Here is a 20,933-nt window from a genome sequence, read left to right as displayed (position 1 = left end):
TGAGATATTTGACTTTGTCATTGAGTGAAATAAAAAATGTGTCCGACCGGAGGTCAGGCCACAGAAACACCGTCTTCACTCCAAAGCTTTAAATGAACTGAAACCACCGAGTCGTCAGCTGGAACCTTTTTTGCTGATTAAACCGCAGCGTAGGAAAAAATGAGGAGATTAAAAGAGAACACAGAGAAACGGAGATCAGGAGCGAGGGATGAGAGAGAGAGAGGGGAAGGAAATGGTTTTTTCCAGTAAGTGGGTCACCTTGTCCTGTAGACTGTGCTCTTTCTCAAACCTTCACGTCTTTGGAGAACTAACCCCATTCACGACAGTGAGGCTGCTCGGTTCCGGCGGAACGGACGAACCTGAGCAGCTGGAGGAACTACAGCGAGACACTCGTCCACTTTGACGTCTTGTGTCATGAGAACAGAGGTTTTAACTTTGTAAATGTTTCTCTGTGGTTTAACGGCCTCAGTCACATTATCGTCCTCTGTCACTTCTCTTAGTTTGTGTTCTGAGCTTTTTAGAAACAGTCTGTGGTGCAGAGTGAAAACTTTGTGTTCATCCCACCTGGTTTATCTGCACTGAGGATTTTATAGTTTGTCATCAGATGAAACTGAATTCTCTTTATCACCGTTCACGTGTGTGGTTTATATATAAGTTGGAATGATTCACTGAGCTGATGTTATTTTTTCATCCATCACATGTCGACGGTTTGACTCAGTGGATGTTCTCGCTCCACGTCTCCACAGCTCTGACTCTTCTGCTTCCTGCTATCGACACCGTGTAGATGTTATAATAAAGAAAATCAAGAAGCCGCTAAAAATAGAAGAAAATGAATCAGATGTATTTTCTGCTGATGTGAGTGTTACATCACTCTCACACTTTGCTTCAGACGTAAATAGATCCATCAACATACAGTGAAACAGCTCATCTCAGAAAACCGAGCTTCTTCGACACTTCAGCATCAGAGATGCTTTTATTGTGAAAATTGGAGAATTAACACAAACTTATTAAAGCTTGTTTTCCTCCACGAGTCGTCTCCTGATCTGAATCTTGTTGGTTTGATGATGTGGGAGAAACACGAGACTCAACATCAGCAGGAGCCGACAGAGACGGAGAAACCGGCAGCCATGTTTTTTCTTTGGCAATTACCCAGGTGGCTTTGAGGTGCTAATTAGACAGTGTTGATTAATACCAGCTGTGCATAATCTGCTCTATTATTGGATGATCGCCCGAAGAGGGGGGAGAGAGAGACAGAGAAAGAGAGCGAGGGAGGGGGGAGGGGAGAAAGAGAGACAGAAAGAGAGCTAAAAGTCCTAATATTTTAACCATCCGAGGTAGACTCAGTATAATATATATATATATATATATACTATATATATAACGATGTTAAATCTACTGTTTATGAAGGAAAATGTCAGATTTGCAGTTTTCAGGAGAAGTTGTACATTACCCACAATCCTGGAGCTCGCTGTTACCATGGACACGTTTGATCGTTTGGTTCATTTCCACAGAGCGACCATCGTTTCTGTTTCTAACATGAGACGATGAAAAGAGTCCAAAGGGGAAATTTCCTGGTGAAATTCAAGAAGCAGCGGAAAGTCCTTGGAAAGGGATCATTCGCAATGGTTTATGGGAAGTGTAGTTCCTTCTCTCTTTTCTTTGCATGTCATCCTTTTTTCAATATTTTTATTTTGCTCCAAATCAAATGTTTTATGGTTTTGATTCATCTTGTGGCTGGTTCCAGGATTAAAACTCTTTTTATGAGGATTTTCTGAAACGTCAGCGGAGAAAAGAACCTGAGAAAAAACACGATGTCTGACTTGACTTATATATTTATGTTGTACTAATTAATTCATATTTCAGCCTAGATTAAACACAGCTCGTTAACGTTTCCCTCCGATCACTGGATTTATTTACAGTTCATCGGTTGTCTTCTGTCGTTTTATTATGAAAGTGACTTTATCATGATGAGTTCTGAGGACGATCACGTATTAACTGTAAAATAAGAGTGAGTTTATTTATTGACGTCTGATCTCAAGCTCCTCGTTCATGTGAACTTCTCTGTGATTATGTGTCGAGGATCTTTGTGCACCTCAGGATTTATGATAATTCTCGTTGTTGAGGAGACGCCGCTCTGGTCTCTGGACTCATCTCGTTTCTCACCACATCTCTCTGGGAAGCTGTTGCCATGACACCGCGGGTCTGACTGACAGCTGTCACCGTGCGCTCGTTTGTGTGCGTAACTGTGTGTGTGTGTGTGTGTGTGTGGGCTGACATGTGCATGTGGGTTACATTCTACAAACGACACGTCAAGTGGGAGCGAGGGGGGAAGCCACAGAGACGCTGTCATGTGTGTGGGCGGAGGTTGGATGTGGAGCGGTGGATTATGGGAGGCAGAGAAACGAGGAAGAGCGGATGACGAGGTGAGATGGCTGAGGAACGAGGGGCTCTAAAGGGCAGCTGGTGTGAACGACGACTTCACATCCACGATCTGAACAAAGTCATCGTCACTGAAACGTTCTCACGAGCTTCATGTTTTACATTTAAATGATGTTTGAAGATGAAATTTTAAAAAGTTTAGTTAAGAATTCATTAGAGAATGAAACAGACGTCCTCTTTGTGAACGGCTGTTTGAAAGAACGACTGTTATATTATAGTATTATATTTACTATAATATTATTCTCTGACTGTGGGAAGATTCTTGAAATGTCAGTAAACAACAGAGAGAAGTAGAAAATACAGAAAAAGATTATTATTTCATTTCTGGATTTGAGAATATTGAGCTGCAGCAACGACCCATTGATTCATGGCTTCTTCTTTTCTGGTTCATACATTTATTCTTTGCTGCAGCGAACGTCAGAAAACAAGAGCTCGATGAGGAAGAGACACAAACACACGCTCACAGTGACACACATCGTCAACTGATCAACAAATCATCAGCTCTGAGACGTTCCCTGAACGACAGATCGACGGGTCATCATCGAGGGTTTGTGAAATCAGAGCTGGAGGCTGCACCGTCAAATTATTGTAAATCCTCGAGAAGCAGATTAGAAGAAGTTCAACTAGAGAACGTGCGACGACACTAACGACTACAAGAGCTTCGTCCCAAACTGACGTCCTGTCGTCCTCTCAGGGTCCAACAGGATCATGGACCTCCAAAGAAACTTCATCTGAACATCGCCAAGACCAAAGAGATGGTTACTGAGGAACCTCATGAGACCCGGTGGTCACACATGGTGAAGAGCTGCATGTTGTGAACCACAAGGAAAACCTCGGAATCTGAAGTTCTAGAAAAACTCAGAATCCAGAATCAAGAACACAGATCATGTTTCTCCACACAGAGCTCCAGATGTTGTGAGGGACACAGATCATGTTTCTCCACACAGAGCTCCAGATGTTGTGAGGGACACAGATCATGTTTCTCCACACAGAGCTCCAGATGTTGTGAGGGACACAGATCATGTTCTCCACACAGAGCTCCAGATGTTGTGAGGGACACAGCCCATGTTCTCCACACAGAGCTCCAGATGTTGTGAGGGACACAGCCCATGTTCTCCACACAGAGCTCCAGATGTTGTGAGGGACACAGCCCATGTTCTCCACACAGAGCTCCAGATGTTGTGAGGGACACAGCCCATGTTCTCCACACAGAGCTCCAGATGTTGTGAGGGACACAGCTCATGTTCTCCACACAGAGCTCCAGATGTTGTGAGGGACACAGATCATGTTTCTCCACACAGAGCTCCAGATGTTGTGAGGGACACAGCCCATGTTCTCCACACAGAGCTCCAGATGTTGTGAGGGACACAGCCCATGTTCTCCACACAGAGCTCCAGATGTTGTGAGGGACACAGCCCATGTTCTCCATACAGAGCTCCAGATGTTGTGAGGGACACAGCCCATGTTCTCCACACAGAGCTCCAGATGTTCCCTCAGGGCAGCGTCTTTAAACCACCGGCACATTGACTCTAGAAAACATCCGCCTGGTGACCACGGCGTTACAGGACAGTTCTTCTGAAGCTGGACACATGACAAACACACTTACTCTTAAATCATCTGCCCTGAGAACAATTTTATTTATTATAACTGTTAGTATTGAATTTAAAGAAATGAGTTTGTCCGTATCTTTTATTAACTCAAACCAAAACGCCCTCAGGATCATTAAAGTCGTTTTTAATTGTGTTTGGAGACTTTTCACCTCAAACTTTCTAAAACCCCTCAAGTATCTTTTCATTGTGAAGTTCATCAAAAGACACTTTAGTGATGTTCATGTTCCTGCTGCAGCAACTGTCCTCCCCCGTCTCTCTGCCCTGTCACTTGTCTTCCCTCAACTCCGTCCCCTCCACCCTCGCTCTAAACCCCTCATTCTGTGCTTTTATTCTCAGCTCCTCTGCAGCCTCCTCCACCTCCTCCTCCATTCTCTGCTCTTCATCCTGCTTCTTTTCTGCCGCTCGGTCTTCGCAGCTTTTCTATAACGCACGGTGCGCGTCTCCTCGACATTGGACGGAGGAAAGAAGAGCTACAGAGTGTGGGCAGTGTTGGTGCGAGCAGGGAGCGTCCAAATGTGTCCATCTGCCAAGGAAGAGCAGGAGGAGGAGGAGGAGGAGGAGGAGGAGGAGGAGGAGGAGGAGGAGGAGGCCAGAGAGCACGGGTCTTAATCGGGATTGACAGTTACACTGCTCACAGATTAACGCCTGTCACACTTTAATCCTTCACCAATCACATCAACACTGAGCGTGCACAGATACACACACGTGTGCGGTGGCATTTCTGAATGAAGTCAGCCCAGTGGAGGTGGGCACACACACACACACACACACACACACACACACACACACACACACACACACACACAGCTTCTCAAGGAAACCAGTGTTTTCAATGTCACGTTTCCCAGAAGAACCAGGAAACATAGACGGAGGGGAGCTTTCAACCCTCGACCCTCGTCAGGAGGATGCCTTGCTCTAAGGCAAGGTTCAACCACATCCCGTCTCTGTGGTCGTGCAGGTTTTCAGATTCATGCGTGTCTGAGATTAGATTTTATACAAACAGCATTTAAAACACACTCACACACTGAGAGACTGAGACTGTAAATAAAGATGGACGACACGTGTCCACTTCCTCCCACTGTCCAGAAATAAATCTAAAATATCTCTGATGGAAACACTGCCTCTTGTTCTGGTGATGTCATGCGGAGTAGCGATCGTGAAGCGGAGCTGTGGTATCGACGTCTCGCCCGTGAACGCTCTCGACCAATCCTGAGTCAGTGTCAGCTGTCAATCATGACGCCTGTTTTTCTATCATCCAGTAACTGATTCAAACCAAACTGATGAGAAACACGAACAAACATCGGAGAGAAGAGAACGAGCTGAAGCGACAGAAACATCTTTGACAAACTTTTGTTCCGTGTGAGAAGCTTCGGCTCCAACAGTTGTGACCTGATCAACTTTAACTAAAAACCAAACGTGAACTCTTCAGCTTCTTCGTTCAGGAAACACCTCGTGTGGATTGTTCTGAGGAACGAGGACACTGAAACTGGGTTAATGACATCATCACTAAATAACCTGGTTACTGTAGATCCGGAGTTCACTCTAACGCCTGACCCCTGACCTTTGACCTTTGACCTCTGAACTCTGACCCTGCTTTCTTATATTAACTACTGCAAAGACAAACACAAATATAGTTTCTGTGTCAGGTCCAACAGACTGATCGGATAGAGGACAGAGAGACAGGTTGGAGAGAGGACAGACAGACAGATCAGATAGAGGACAGACAGACAGATCAGATAGAGGACAGACAGACAGATCAGATAGAGGACAGACAGACAGGTTGGAGAGAGGACAGACAGACATATCGGAGAGAGGACAGACAGACAGATCAGATAGAGGACAGACAGACAGATCAGATAGAGGACAGACAGACTTGTCTCCAGCAGGGTCTCACCTTGGCTGACGCTGGGAGGCCATAGCCCGTCGAGCCTCCTCCCCCAGCCGGCTGAGGGAGGGCGAGCGGCTCCGCGCCCCCCTCCCCATGGTCCGGACCACCACGGTGCCATTGGGGCTGCCGCTGGGCATCTGCTGGAGCAGCTGAGGGGACAGGCTGCGGTGCAACGCTGACGAGCCAGGCTGCGAGTGACCCTGCTGGGGGCCCCTGTGTGGGTGGTGCTGCTGCAGGTGAGGGGCCCAGCCGCCGGGAGAACCGAGCTGCTGCTGCTGCTGCTGCTGCTGCTGCTGCTGCTGCTGGTACTGACTGACGTTGAGGTTGTTGTCGCTGTTGGAGCGCAGCAGGACCCGCGGCGCCGACAACGACGAGGGAGACTGGATGTTTCCACCGCTGCTGCCAGAAGATGGACCCCGGCGGCGTTTGGAGTAAGCTGGAGCCTCACGGAAAGGCACTGCACGAGAGAGAGAGAGAGAGAGAGAGAGAGAGAGAGAGAGGGAATTACATTAATTTCATATTCGACTGTTTTTATTTATCTTTGCTCGTCTCTGGTTCCATCATACATGGACCCCCCCCCCCCCCCAGTTGACATGTTGATGAAGAGAAGAGGTGCTAACAGCTAATGAGCTAGCACATAACTGTTTGCATGCGTCTCTGCTGTGTGTGGTTTCCAAGCAGCTAAACACACACACACACACACACACAAACACACACAGACACACATACACACACACACACACACACAAACACACACAGACACACATACACACACACACACACACACACACAAACACACACATACACACACACACACACACACACACACACTAGACACGGACCTGCTCTGTTTCTTTCAATCACACAATCAACAACACAAACAGCAGCAGATCTGAACCCAAACACACGATGGTCCAGTTGTCGTCAGTCGGATAAAAATCAACGAACCAAACCAACACAACAACAGTCAGCTCAGATTTTAGAAACGTTACCAAACCTCAGAGGAGAGTAATTCAAACAAAGTTTTTAATGAACGTTTAATGAATAATCTTTCTGACTGTCATTACGACATGTACTGAACTCCAGAGAATCTCCAGAGGGGCCGTGTGCTTGATGAGTTAGAACTCCCAATATTGTCCGAATGAGCTCATGTAGCAAGCAGGACATTTTCTGGGGGGGGGGTTAAACAGAAGCGAGACGTTGAAGACTCAGATGAAGATGTCTAAAGAGTTTTTGGTGTCGATGAGCTGGAAACAGAACACAGATTTAGACTTTACATCCTGCCTCTGCCTGCAGAAGAAAAACCTCACAGAGAACGAACACACCGTTCTGATCCGTCAACAAGTTTTTACGTTGGAATTAAAATTCAAACTCTTGCTCGAGCTGTTGTTAAACGTTTCGGCGAAACATGTTATATTCAAAACTTCCATCAGAGGGAGCTGTTTTATAAGTCACTAAATTCCGTTATGTTGTCGTCATGTGACCAGAAACACGACTCAGTCCACTAACAGTACTTCTGCGTTATTTTCACACTTAAAGCACCTTTAACTTCCAGCTACATCACAGACGACATAAGATAAGACATAAGATTCTGCGTAGCTCGTTGATCACAGCGACAAACTTAGTTCTTGTCGTCAGTTGAAAATGTGATCGTGAAGACTGGAGAACATTTCTTCAACGTCTTCTTTGATTTACTCGTTAGAAATCGAACAACGGAACAAAAGAAGAGAACAAACAAAACTTCTTTCCATTTTATAAACAAAACAAAGAATCCCACAATGCACTGCGTTGCCTGTGAGATGACAGATGGGTAAATTACTGTTATGTGGTACAACACTGTCAGCTGTGACGCAAAATGGTGGTGATTCATAACTTCAATTTCCTGCTCGCCGCAGAGCGTTGATGCTTTTTATTGTTTCTCATGTTAGAACAAATGTTTCACGGATTAAATTCAGACGGTTTCTCACATTTTGAATAGAATTTAGATTCTGATTTACACTTTTGTCAACATCTCACCTTCTCTCAGTGACAGAAACTGTGTCACCTTCAGCTGCTCGTCATCTGACATTTCAGTCGCTGATCTTTCCATAAAAAGCTGCGTGAGATTCAATCATTTAAATATCGGTTCCAGAGATAAACCGCTGAGGGACGTGTGGATTTATTCTAAAGGCACAGAAACAATATTGTGCCACTATAACTCTAATACATTTCACACTGAGCTGCCACTTTAATGCTGCATCTCATGCAACCCAACGCTACAGCTCTCCGACTCCAACAAAAGCTACTTACTGGCACTGATGAGTGTTTCTTTATGAAAGTGTGACTGATGACATGAATGGAAACAGCAGCATCAGATAAGTGACGCTGAGCTGCTCCAGTGTTTATTGATTCCAACAGGATCCAGATTCTTCAGCAGCCTCCTCTCGCCTGAAGGCTCCACAGCCTCCATTGAGAAAACGAATCAGAGCCGCCGGAACACGGTTTCACACGCGCGCAGATGGTCAGCCTGTCCGGGTTGGTGCGGGTGAGAGGAACCGCATGTCCCCGCGTCTGCGCGCATCTGTGCGCGTCTCCTCCAGCCGCGGAGCCTCGTTTCCATCCCTCTCTCTCTCTGTGTGACCTAAAAACTGGCCCCAGCGCTGCGCCGCCTCCTTCGCTTTCTCCCTTTTCTTAGTATTCCTGTAACCTAAATACGCACGGACCTGATTCCGTCCTGACGAAGAACGAAACCTTCAAACGACGCGAGGCAGCAGCCGGATGGAGCAGCAGCTGGATGGAGCAGCAGCTGGATGGAGCTGCAGCTGGATGGAGCAGCAGCTGGATGGAGCAGCAGCTGGATGGAGCTGCAGCTGGATGGAGCAGCAGCTGGATGGAGCAGCAGCTGGATGGAGCTGCAGCTGGAGGTGACTCCACCCGCACCTCAAGTTCACGCTGGAGGTTTTACGCGAACTCCAAACGATAGAAAACTGTGCGTAAAGAGGGGGGGGGGGGGTTCTTACCTTCCTTTTTTAAGGCATTGATGATCGACTTCATTTTTCACTCCTGCTCTTCACTTGTCCTCGAGGTTCGTGTTCATCATCTTCCTCTTCCTCATCATCTTCATCTTCATCAGGACTTTTTGTTTTTCCGACTTTCAGCTTCAGCACCGCGGACAGCGACTCCGCGGAGACAAGCAGCCGCGCGCCGCGCACATGATCCCGACACCCCCCTCCTCCCCCTCCTCCCCCCGTCCAATTACACTCATATGAATACAACAGCCCCGCCCCTCACACACACACCCTCTCTCCTCCCCCTGTCTCTCTACCACGAGGGGAGAGGGAGAGAGAGAGGGGAGGGGGGGTGTTCACGGTCCTCATGATGCTGTGAGGAGGAGCTTCTAATAAATATTATAATAATAATACTAGTAATACTACTACTAGCAGTAATAATGGTTGTGGGGGGGGGCAATGATGATGAAGATGATGATGAGGATGATGATATATCTGTAATGACCTGCCATCCGTCAGACGATGTTAGTATTAATAATCATAAAAACCATAATAATCCTGGAGGCGTCACATGTTGATGGTTCAGTGTGATAATGGTTTGATTAAATGTGACGACATGAAAACCAGGAGCAGCAGGTGATGAAGAACACGCAGGTTCAGCATGGTGGACTGTGAGGAAGAGGAGCAGCTCCTGACGGAGATTCAGGTGATAAAACCAAGTGAAATAATCATCATGAAGATTAAATCTCTGCCAAAATAAAAAAATAAAAAGGTTTTCCAAGATATTTTCAAACATCTGCAAGTATAAATACTTAATGTGAGAAATAAGGTTTAAAACTGTGGAGCAGTGTTGGAACAAATGATCAATTCAAACAGCTTCAACACAAGAGCAACAGAAAAGCAACAATGCTCCCATCGCAACAATCACAGCCTCAGGTGTGAAAACAACAAACACACACACACACAGACACACACACACACACACACAATAAAAAAATGATCTCTTCTCGAAGCAGCCGAGTGGAAATAAAGATTCTGCAAACAAACAAAGGGCAAATAAAACTTTCATTACAGCAAATGAAGAAACAGCGAGAGCGCTCGGCTTCCAGGATGTAGAATAAATCAAACGTTCCCTTAACGACAAATAAAAACAAAGAACGTTGTTTTACACGTAGAAAACTTTCAGAATCTTTGTGAAACAAAGATTCTGAGAACAACTTCACAGAAAAATCAGACGGAGAGAATTCCACAGATTATTTAAAATTCTCCTCATCTCTTTTAAGAACTGAAACTTTTAAGTGAAAAACAAGAGTAAAACCTGAGTTTCTGAACCAAACGCAGTATAAATACGTGGTCGTCACCAGACAATCCTCTCCTGTCAGTTTCCACTCATCAGATAAACAACGTCTCTTTTACATCTGAACTATCAGAGGCTGCTCTGAGTCAGTGAGTCGACCACACAGATGAACCACGTGAACGGGTGTGAAGGTTCAAACTGAAGCCACGAGGTCATCAAGACTAGAAAAGCTCAGTATAGAAGCTGAAGATTCATCGTTGAATTATCGAACATCAGCGTTAAAGTTCACTGTCTGAGCTGCACTCAGAGCTGCTGCTCGTCCTGTAGCTCTACAGATGATGTCAGAGGAGCTTCTCACTGGAATGAAAGTGCTAATTGGTGCCGGCTGAATAATTCATGAAAATATGAGAATAACATCACGAACACATTACATGGATTATCCATAGATTCACTATAGTATGTAAATCACATGCACTTTATTTATTTATGAGGTCGATCTCAGGTTCTGGAGCCGTCGACGTTTCAACAGAGGAAAATAACAAACACGCTTCCTCAGAATAAAACCGAGGATTATACCACAATCTATAACAGATTATACCACAGATTATACTACAGACTATAACATTTATACTACAGTTTATAATACAATCTATAACACTTATGCTACAGATTATAACACTTATACTACAGATTATACCATTTATACTATAGATTATACTAAAGGCTATAACACTTATACTACAGATTATACTACAATCTATAACACTTATGCTACAGATTATAACACTTATACTACAGATTATACTACAGACTATAACACTTATACTACAGACTATAACACTTATACTACAGATTATACCATAGACTATAACATTTATACTACAGATTATACTACAGACTATAAAATTTATACTACAGATCATAACACTTATACTACAGATTATACCACTTATACTACAGATTATACTACAGACTATAAAATTTATACTACAGATTATAACACTTATACTACAGATTATACTACAGATTATAACAGAGATTAAGAGACAGATTATTTCTGCGAGTGAAAAATGTTTTAAATTTATTATTTTGTTCATTTTTAGAAATTTCCGGTGGATGTGACATCAGGCAGCTGTTGGGGGAGGGGGGGGGATACAACTCCTTTGTGTTGCTAGGCAACTCAGCTCCATACATCATTAAAGCTCCGCGTACACACCTGCCTGTCGTATGATGTGATGAACATACGATCACGCCCCGCTCCCTCGCTCTGACGCACACGGTTTGATTTCGTGCCAAGACGCCGGGTCGCGCTGTCCTGCCTAATGAGGCCTCGTTAAAGGTCGACGTCTCTGTGTCCACGTCCCGCCCCTTCAAAGTGCGGCGGCACACTGATCCACATTAGACCAGGAGTGACCCCGACGTGGCAGATGGCTCCACACAAACCATATGTGATCATAAACTATGCAATGATGCAGCGACGAGAGCAGATTCCTTCGAGTGCGTTTCCCAACTTTCACTCAGACGAGTGGAAAAATTACCGACCAGGAAAATACACATTAGAGCTCTTCAGTACTTTGAAACTGAAAAAATAAAACTACACCTCTGAGGTAATTCAACGAGAAATCATCCAACAACAACTGAAGCTGTGGATTTATACGCTTCAGTCAACCGATCTCATCCTGAGCAGTGTTTCAAAGTTAAAAACGTTTCCTGCTGATTTATAGTTCGGTCAACAAACGACCCCGCCCCCGACAGATACTCAGATTTTTCTCTCCGGACCCGTTGCGTCCCGCTGGGTCCAGTCTGCTTCAGGTTCTGTCACTCTCATGCGTCCACATAGTTTTGGCCAAATAGGAAATGAACTCACACACACATGATTTGATGACGGAGACGTCGTGATTGACGGCTGACACTGACTCAGGATTGGTCTAGCTGGTTTATGGGCGGTCTTTCTAAACCATCTCCGCATAAACATGGCGTCCTCTCCGCCCTGTGTGACTCTTCACAGGCTGACAGGAGGACGTCTTCCTGCAGGAGGAACCTGCTGAGTCACTGGAATCTCATTTATTTACCTGCTGATTCATTTCATTTAGTTCTGACGATGTTTGTCAGAACTCTCGCTGGTTCAAATCAGACTGAGCAGTTTCAAAAGACGCAAACAGAGCGTCTCCTGAACTGGAAATACATGAGTGTGAAGGTGTGTGTGTGTGTGTGTGTGTGTGTCCAATTCATGCTCCCTGCCACTCTGACAGCATGTGGTCTAATACGCCCGTCTGTCAATCATCCTTACACAGACTTACTGCTGTATGAGAGAAAGACAACAGACATCCACCATGTACTCATCTAGTGCACACACGTCCTGCAGTGTGTGTGTGTGTGTGTGTGTGTGTGTGTGTGTGTGTGGTTTTTGTCTCATCTCACCATTGGGCATTAACGGCCTGTGTCGTATCAGTTGTTTAAATGAGTTGTTTTGTTCCCCTCGCTCCAGATGTCGTGTGTCATTGTCTCCACTGCTGCTGGAGAACATTTAGATTTCAAAATGAAACATGAGCGAGTTCTGAATTAACAGAAAAGATGTGGAGAGAGAAATGTGTGTGTGTGTGTGTGTGTGTGTGTGTGTGTTTACTGTCGACCCTCATTGTCATTTTTACAGTTAAATACCACAAAATGCAAAATGAACAGACAATAAAACATCTGCACGGTTTGTTTGCCGCAATTTGCAAAGCATCAGTCTGTCTCTGTGTTTAAATCACGTCTTATCTGTCATCGTGTTTTTCTGGAGGAAACTTGTTTCTGTTCTTCTCACACACATTGAAAATCTGAGGACAAATAAAGTCTCTTACACGTTCACGACAAACAAAACTGAACGATGAGAAGTTTCATGGCACAGATTCGGTGGGAGTGGTCACCATGCACGGCCCTTTACATTTCTCCGCTCACCGTTAACTATAGGTCACACGCTTGCACATGTTAACTGCATGTCAGGCTGCACACGTACACGCTTGTCATCACTTCACAGTTTTTTCTTTCTTTAGTCTCTGCACAGACTTCGTCCACTAATTACAGAGACACCACCAGATAATTCACCACTTTGGGGGGAGGGGGGGCATGAGACCTCTGCAGCAGGCTGAACCAGTGACAGTGGGGGGCGATGGAGACGACTACCTCAGCACCTTCGGCCTCACGAGGGAGGAGGGAGGAGGGAGGAGGGAGGTGAGCGACAGTTTTAGGGGGTAATCCTGCTCCGCCCCATTTAGCCGTTCACCAGGTCGCTGTCGTGGGAGGCTGCCAGCGGGGGGGGGGGGGGGACGACAACAACTGCAGGATTACATCTTTAGATTAGATTAGATCTCTCTCTCTCTCTCTCTCCGTTCACTGCTCCCTCAACCTCATCTTCCTCCGTCCTCCTCTCTATATTTATCTATTTGTCCGTTCATCTTTTCTCATTTTCTCTCGAAGCCTCGTAATCCCCGAGCTCCTCTGCTCCGTCAGCGACTCCACAGTATCTGAACACAAAACTTATTTTCCACCGGTTTAAAACCCGCCAACATCTGGGTTTTGTTTCTGATGTGAATGAAAACCATCATCGTTCACTCTCGGGTCAAACGACGGCTCCGAACCAGCAGAGACGGAGACAAACTCAATTCTTCTTCTTCTTCACTTTAGCAGTGGAGATGATGTGAGAACAGAAAGACGAGGGGTTCGGAATCAGCCCGGTTTAGTTTGAAAGAGGTTTCTGAAGCTCGTGGTGATAAATCAGGTGATAAATCTGAGCTCAGTCTGCTGCTGCTCCAGATCTTCAGTGAATAAGAGGCAACTTAGCAACAAAGGTAGAAAATAGCAAGATGCAAAAAAAAAACCTGGAAATTGTTCAAAAAACGTTTTTTTTTCATCCATGTTTATAAGTTGGTGTGAAATCTCGCTCGTCTTCTCACCTCCCTCTCGTTCCCTCTCGTTCCCTCTCGTTCCCTCTCTCACACACAGATGCAGAGTAAGTCAAACTTTATCTACACTCTCCATCTTCCATGTTAATGCAGTCTGCAAGGACATTAACCCTTTAACGCTCACAAATCATTTTGAGATGAATCAGGGACAATTCACTTCAATATTCTGTCTTCGTCAGCGATGTACAAAGAGACGATCGATATATGAAGAGGACGACGTGTCTCTACCTCGAAACCCAAACATTCCAGATACGAATGCTGCCATCTTCTGTTGGTGACGTCATAGAGAGTCTGTGCAGTCGTGATCGGGGAGAAGAGCTCGACCAATCAGGAGTCAGTCTCAGCTGTCAATCACGACGCCTCAGTCCGTTCTTATATCTTTAATAATCAAACAAAACTATAAAGAAATACACAAGAGAAACTTCTGCTCGTTTGTGTCTCAGTAAAGTTCTAGATATTAAAGCACAAACAGTTTGAGACCTGGGTCATGAGCTTCAACGTTTCCTCCCTCAGACTTTGGTCCAGTCTGAATTTACTTATATCCTCAAACAACTCAGTATCAACGTTATGGTTTCTGACGACTTCTAATTTCCGAACCTTGAATCTGAGTGTTTCACTTCCACAACGAGCTCGAGACTCAGCGTCGTTACATAAGACACAATCCCAATCAATAGCAGAATCGTTAAATCCATCTCAATCAGACCCTTCCTCGCAGAATCGCACAGATCGGCCGACACTTCTGGAAACCGACCAATCAGCTCCCAGGGGATGAAAGCTCCCACTGGACGAGGCATTGATCATTTCTCTCGGCCTAATCGGCTCCGGGGTTTTCCTGCTGTAAACATAAACTTTCATTCTCCGGGCCACGCTGGCGTAATCCCACAGAGGGGATTATTCCAGGAGATCATTTAGGAGGATCAGACCGCCGGGGATTTGAAATGTATCCGCAGGGAGATTCAGGAATGTAGGCTGGGCGGCCGGAGAAGAACAGGTGAGGGAGGGATGGAGAAGAGAAGCTCTGCTACTCACCTATATCTGTTTCTTTGTGGTTCTTGATGAGCTCAGCAAGCTCAAAGTTCCCGGCTATGATGGCGACCTGGAGACAAAGAGGACGAGAGGAGGGACAGAATAAAACGGATGAAAAGAAATAAAATCACACAACTTGTCTTCTGTGAATGTTGTCGGAAGAAGCAAAGAATCACGTGTAAGAAAAAAGTCACATGAAATTTAATTTGCTGTTTGTTTAAACAAATACAAAAAACAACTTTATCACAATAAACTGACTTTGACATGAACAAAAAAAATCAAAGTCTTCGTTTCTAATTTGTGGAGATTCAGTGATTCCTTCAAATTCCAATCTTCATGGTGTCAATCATCCGCAGCATGAAGTCAAGTGATCTATGACACACACACACACACACACACACACACACACACACAACATGACGGCGTGCACAGTCACATGTTTATAAACGACCGAGTTTTATTCCTGACGTTTCTTTGTTTGTGTTTTTCATGTGTCACTATATTTTATTTTCAGTTTTCATGATGACAAATGATGATTTGTACGAACTGAGCTTTAGGGTCTTTCACAAATACAAAGGGTCACAAGTAGAAATGTTTGGGAACCACAGAGGTCAGTGAAATAATGTTTTCTATCTAATTTATTTATTTGGCTTTTGAAGAGGAACAGGTTTTACACAAAAGCACACGAAAAATAAAAACACCTGTGAAATATAATCCAACAGGCTCCAGCCCCAAGGTTCATTAATCAACCTGAGCTTTAAAATCAAACACTTTCTCTGAATTCATCATCTCACTCCTGAAAATCTGATCAACTGGCCACAGTGTGTTCTCTGTGTGTCCAGCAGGGGGCAGTAAAGAGGTCTCCTCCTTCTCCGGGTGTGAGTTTGAAACCCGTCGCTGACCCAGTTCACGCTCCCTGCAGTCAGGGCACCGAGCTCGTTGCAGGTTCCACAGCTCGAGCAGAGCCGGGGGGGGGAGGGGGTCATCGGTGCGAACTCAGTCGTATCCCACACATGAGCTGCACACGTGCACGCTCACACACTCGTGCACACACTCACACACTGACACAAACCTCAGGAGGAAGCTGGCAGCATTATATAAGCCTGCACTGATTCCTGGAGAACAAATGTTGAGCAGGAGGAGAGAAGAGAGGATGGAGAGCGGGTGTATTATTGAAGCCGAGCTGGCTTGAGAAGTAATTCTCTGCTCTCTGACCTTTTCCTCATATAAATAAAAACACAGCTTTACCGAGAACAAGCACCAGGGAGAATGTAACGCTGATGTTTGTCTTCACCGGAACGGATCCTGTTGAATTTTTCAACGCGCTGCATTAATATACAATGTCCCTTTTTCTCCCCGACAGAAAAGCAGCTTTGAACTAAAACATGAGTCAATAAATGAGATGTTTCCTGGGAGCGAGGTGGAGGAGGGGACGTGTCCTTCATGATGAACGCTGCCTGCTTCTCCCACTCGCTCTGAGGATCTCCCATGGTGCATGCTGGTGTGACAGATCTGTGACAGGACGTTCTCCCGCAGGAGAACCGGCTCGGTGGACGGGACGTCAGGAGGACGTGAGAGATGAAGTCGTTAGTTTCACTCTGACCTGAAAACTGATCGATGTTGAAGTGATTGTGTTTGAAAAGGAGCCGACTGTGAACTGCTCATCGTCGTGACCCCTGAACCTGTGTCTTTAAATAGAAGGTCGTTAGAACATCATCTTCAAAAGCAACGTGTGGCTCCTGATGCTCTGACAGCTACAGGCCCACGTCCAACCTTCAGCCAGAGACTCTATAAAGACGGAGGACATGTCTTCACTTCATCCATTCAAAGAACACAGATCTCTCAGGATGAAGAAGAGGAGACACGTAGAAGACGAAGACGTCCACTTGGAAAGACGAGGAGGTTCCAGATGTTTTGGTGATGAGGGCCGACGCCGGCGTGGACGAGCTGTAAACAACAACACTGATCTTTACACAGCAGAGTTTAGACGTCATGTCCCGCCTCCTGCTGCTCTACAGGCTCCACCCCTCGCCTGAATGTCCCCCACATACACAACATGTGAGGACAATCTGCTGCTGCTGCTTCACAGGACAAACACAGACTCTTTAAACGTCAAGACATTTTCCACAGATCGCGTCTGAGAGCAGAACGTCTCTAAAGCTGACAAATCAAGATGTGAAAGAGCAGATCAACGTCCACGAGGAGGAACTGAGGAGCGTCTCAGAGGACAGGACGACGTCACAGGCGAAGCTCTGGATTCAGGATCACGTGTGTTGTTGTGGCTCAGGAGTTCACGAACGCAGAGCAGCAGAGGGCGCTAATGATGCGTGACTGAAAACCAGTTAACCAATAGGAATCAGGAATCACAGCCACGGTTTTCTCCTCAGTACCGTTCATCCACCACCACCACTCCTGCCATCACCACCATCACCGCCCCCACAGCCATTCTCTTCCTGCTCTCCTCTGGTCGTCATGGAGACAAATGATTGTGTATAGCACAGACGTAAAAGGGGGGTGGGGAGAGGAGGCGGAGCCCAGAGGAACATCCGCGGAACCAGATTCTTCAGTTCGAGTTAGTTTGAGTTCACGTTGTGGGAATTATTACAAATGAGGAGGCGGTCATGGGGGTGGGGCCTCAGCGACTGTTGCCATGACACCAAATTGTCAGTTTACGAGGAACCAGCTTCAAACTGAAGGTTCGTAATTATCTATTTAATTATTCACTGAAAATCAAGGTCTGATTCTGGTTTGGTGAATCTGATCTGAAATACTCTGACACATTGAACTATATATGATATGTATAGACAAGGAGAGAAAGAGAGAAGACGAGAGAGAGACAGAGACAACCAGAGAGAGACAGAGACAACCAGAGAGACAGAGAGAAGACACAGAGAAGACGAGAGAGAGACAGAAAACCAGAGAGAGACAGAGAAAACCAGAGAGACAGAGAGAGACACAGAGAAGACGAGAGAGAGACAGAGAAAACCAGAGAGAGACAGAGACAACAAGAGAGAGAGAGAGAGACACAGAGAAGACGAGAGAGAGACAGAGAAGACGAGAGAGAGACAGAGAAAACAAGAGAGAGACAGAGACAACCAGAGAGACAGAGAGAAGACACAGAGAAGACGAGAGAGAGACAGAGACAACCAGAGAGAGACAGAGAAAACAAGAGAGAGAGAGAGAGACACAGAGAAGACGAGAGAGAGACAGAGAAAACCAGAGAGAGACAGAGAAAAAAAGAGAGAGACAGAGAAAACAAGAGAGAGAGAGAGAGACACAGAGAAGACGAGAGAGAGACAGAGACAACCAGAGAGAGACAGAGACAACCAGAGAGAGACAGAGACAACCAGAGAGACAGAGAGAAGACACAGAGAAGACGAGAGAGAGACAGAAAACCAGAGAGAGACAGAGAAAACCAGAGAGACAGAGAGAGACACAGAGAAGACGAGAGAGAGACAGAAAACCAGAGAGAGACAGAGAAAACCAGAGAGACAGAGAGAGAAACAGAGAAGACGAGAGAGAGACAGAAAACCAGAGAGAGACAGAGAAAACGAGAGAGAGACAGAAAACGACAGAGAGACAGATGGAAAAGTGGCGTCTGAACGAGGTCATCAGGAAGTTTAAGAATATGTGTAGAGGGCAAAGAGGGTGAGGACAGAGAGGGTGAGGACAGAGAGGGTGAGGACAGAAGAGAGGAGAAAGGATTAAGTGAGAAGAAAAGTGTGAGAGGAAAGTGAAGACGGGAAATGAAGAATGTGGAGATAAAGAGAGAGAGAAAGTAAATGAAGTGAGGTTGTGATGAGAAGCTTAGAGGAGGACAGGTCAGAGCGAGGAGAGGCTGAGAGAGTGAGGAGATAAAGAAGAGTTGAAGGAGGTAGAGACGAACAAACGCTGGAGGAGACGGATCAAAAAAAAAAGAAAATTAATTTTATCTGTCCAGAGAAGAGGAGGATTATGGGAGTTTTCTGTGCTTCAGCTCTTCTTCCTTTAATCGTTCAGGGCCGAGCACAAACAGGAAGTCACACACACACAGACATAATACTGTATATACTGTATATAATACTGTATATAATACTGTATATAATACTGTATATAATACTGTATATACTGTATATAATACTGTATATAATACTGTATACTGTATATTATATACAGTATATACTGTATATAATACTGTATAATACAGCAACAAAGTCAACCACAATATACAACTACACATTTCTCCTTCCTGTCTCAGAACACAAACTTCAAATAAAGATGGACGACACATAAAACAAATTGTCTCTTGCCCCTCCCCCTTTGTCCACATGTTTGTTCTTCACTGCTCCTCCAGCTGACCTCCGACCTCTGACCTCATCACAGCTCATCCTCCAACAACAGAAGAATGGCAGCACGTCTCTGCAGCTCAGATCCCAACAACACAAGAGCTGTTACAGCACCGCACGCCCACCCACACCTGCCTCCTGCCTCCTGCAGCCATTGGACGGTTCTAGCTGTCAATCACACTGTGGTATCCACCCCTCCCCCACCTCCCCCGGTGCTTTCAGGTCAGTTTGACTCTAAATTATCTTAATTGATAAAATCAGCTGTTTGAAGACGACTTGAAACTTGAGACTGAGACAAAAACTCCTGAGGACAAAGTTTAGAAATGTCCACACACATACTTCTACACACCCTCAGTACTGTGGGATCTTTTCCTGGTGGAGGATTAACGTCCTGGAGTTCATTCCCTCCCTCCCTCTTTACCTGCTCTCGTCTCCTACATTTCCCAGAATGCCGAGCGCTCAGAGAACAGGCACAAACTTGCTGCGTTGGGCTCCTGGCTTCATGTGTAGGTGGAGAGTGCAGCAGAGATAAAGATAGTAAGAGCCAGAGAGCGAGTTGTTGCACTCGGAGGAGTGAGAGTCCACAGCTTGTGTAGTGGCTGCGTGTTGTTCTGTGATACAACACATCTGTGTGTGTGTGTGTGTGTGTGTGTGTGTGTGTGTGTGTGTGTGTGTGTGTGTGTGTGTGTGTGTGTGTGTGTCAGACCTGAAACACAAAGTTTCCTTCCTCTGGTTCAAAGTGCTGAAAAATGAAATCAGGACTCAATGATATGATTTGATATTTGACTCCAGATCTTTTTATCAGATCATCATGATTCCTATGAATTATTATTATATTTATACAGATGTCTCCGTTCTATTTATTTTATTTTGTTATTCAATTATTTACTTTACATCTTTTAATATTATATCAGTTCATCTGTTTTACAGTGTTATTGTTTTAAATTTGCTTTTCTAATCTTCTGTAGTATTTTATTTTTAAATATGTTTACGTGGCTTCACGACAGCGTGTCCTCACTTCCTGTTGATGTTGCTCTGCTCTGTGATTGGTTTACAAATGAAGTCTGATTGATTTTATTTATTAATAACAAACATACGCTTGAAATCATTTTGCTCTGATTCAACCTGCCTGAAGAGATTGTGGGATGTGTTGCGTAACAGTGGAACAGCTCATTCCTCTCAGCATCACGTCTTTTTGTTCTTATCGTCTTTTCATTCTTATCTGTTTAACCATCGAACAACGAGCATTAACAGCATCAGACACGGTCAGTGACTCTGATTCCTCTCAGCGCAGTCGAGCAGATTATTGATCCAGAAAGACGAGCGTCACGTGGAGAAGAATGAAGCTGCAGGTTAACGCCAACATGGAAACGCAGATGAAATCTAGGCCACGGCCACAAACCTTCCACCACAGCTG

The 20,933-nt window shown here is 45.2% G+C and overlaps 1 protein-coding gene across 6 annotated transcripts in view; it reads right to left on the bottom strand.

Moving 5' to 3' along the window:
* The window catches only part of LOC109641673 (SH3 and multiple ankyrin repeat domains protein 2-like), a 118,863-nt gene that overhangs the window by 46,847 nt on the left and 51,083 nt on the right, over window positions 1–20,933 (bottom strand). For all 6 annotated transcript variants that reach the window (XM_069527651.1, XM_069527660.1, XM_069527662.1 and 3 more), the window contains 2 exons: window positions 15,195–15,261; window positions 5,944–6,394 (listed from right to left, as the gene is read on the bottom strand). In XM_069527651.1, the coding sequence (XP_069383752.1) occupies window positions 5,944–6,394; window positions 15,195–15,261 (518 nt within the window). The remainder of the gene's footprint in view (window positions 1–5,943; window positions 6,395–15,194; window positions 15,262–20,933) is intronic.

The sequence above is a fragment of the Paralichthys olivaceus genome, chromosome 1 (assembly GCF_024713975.1).
Source record: "Paralichthys olivaceus isolate ysfri-2021 chromosome 1, ASM2471397v2, whole genome shotgun sequence".
NCBI lineage: Eukaryota > Metazoa > Chordata > Actinopteri > Pleuronectiformes > Paralichthyidae > Paralichthys > Paralichthys olivaceus.
This window is presented reverse-complemented; position numbering and strand designations above follow the sequence as displayed.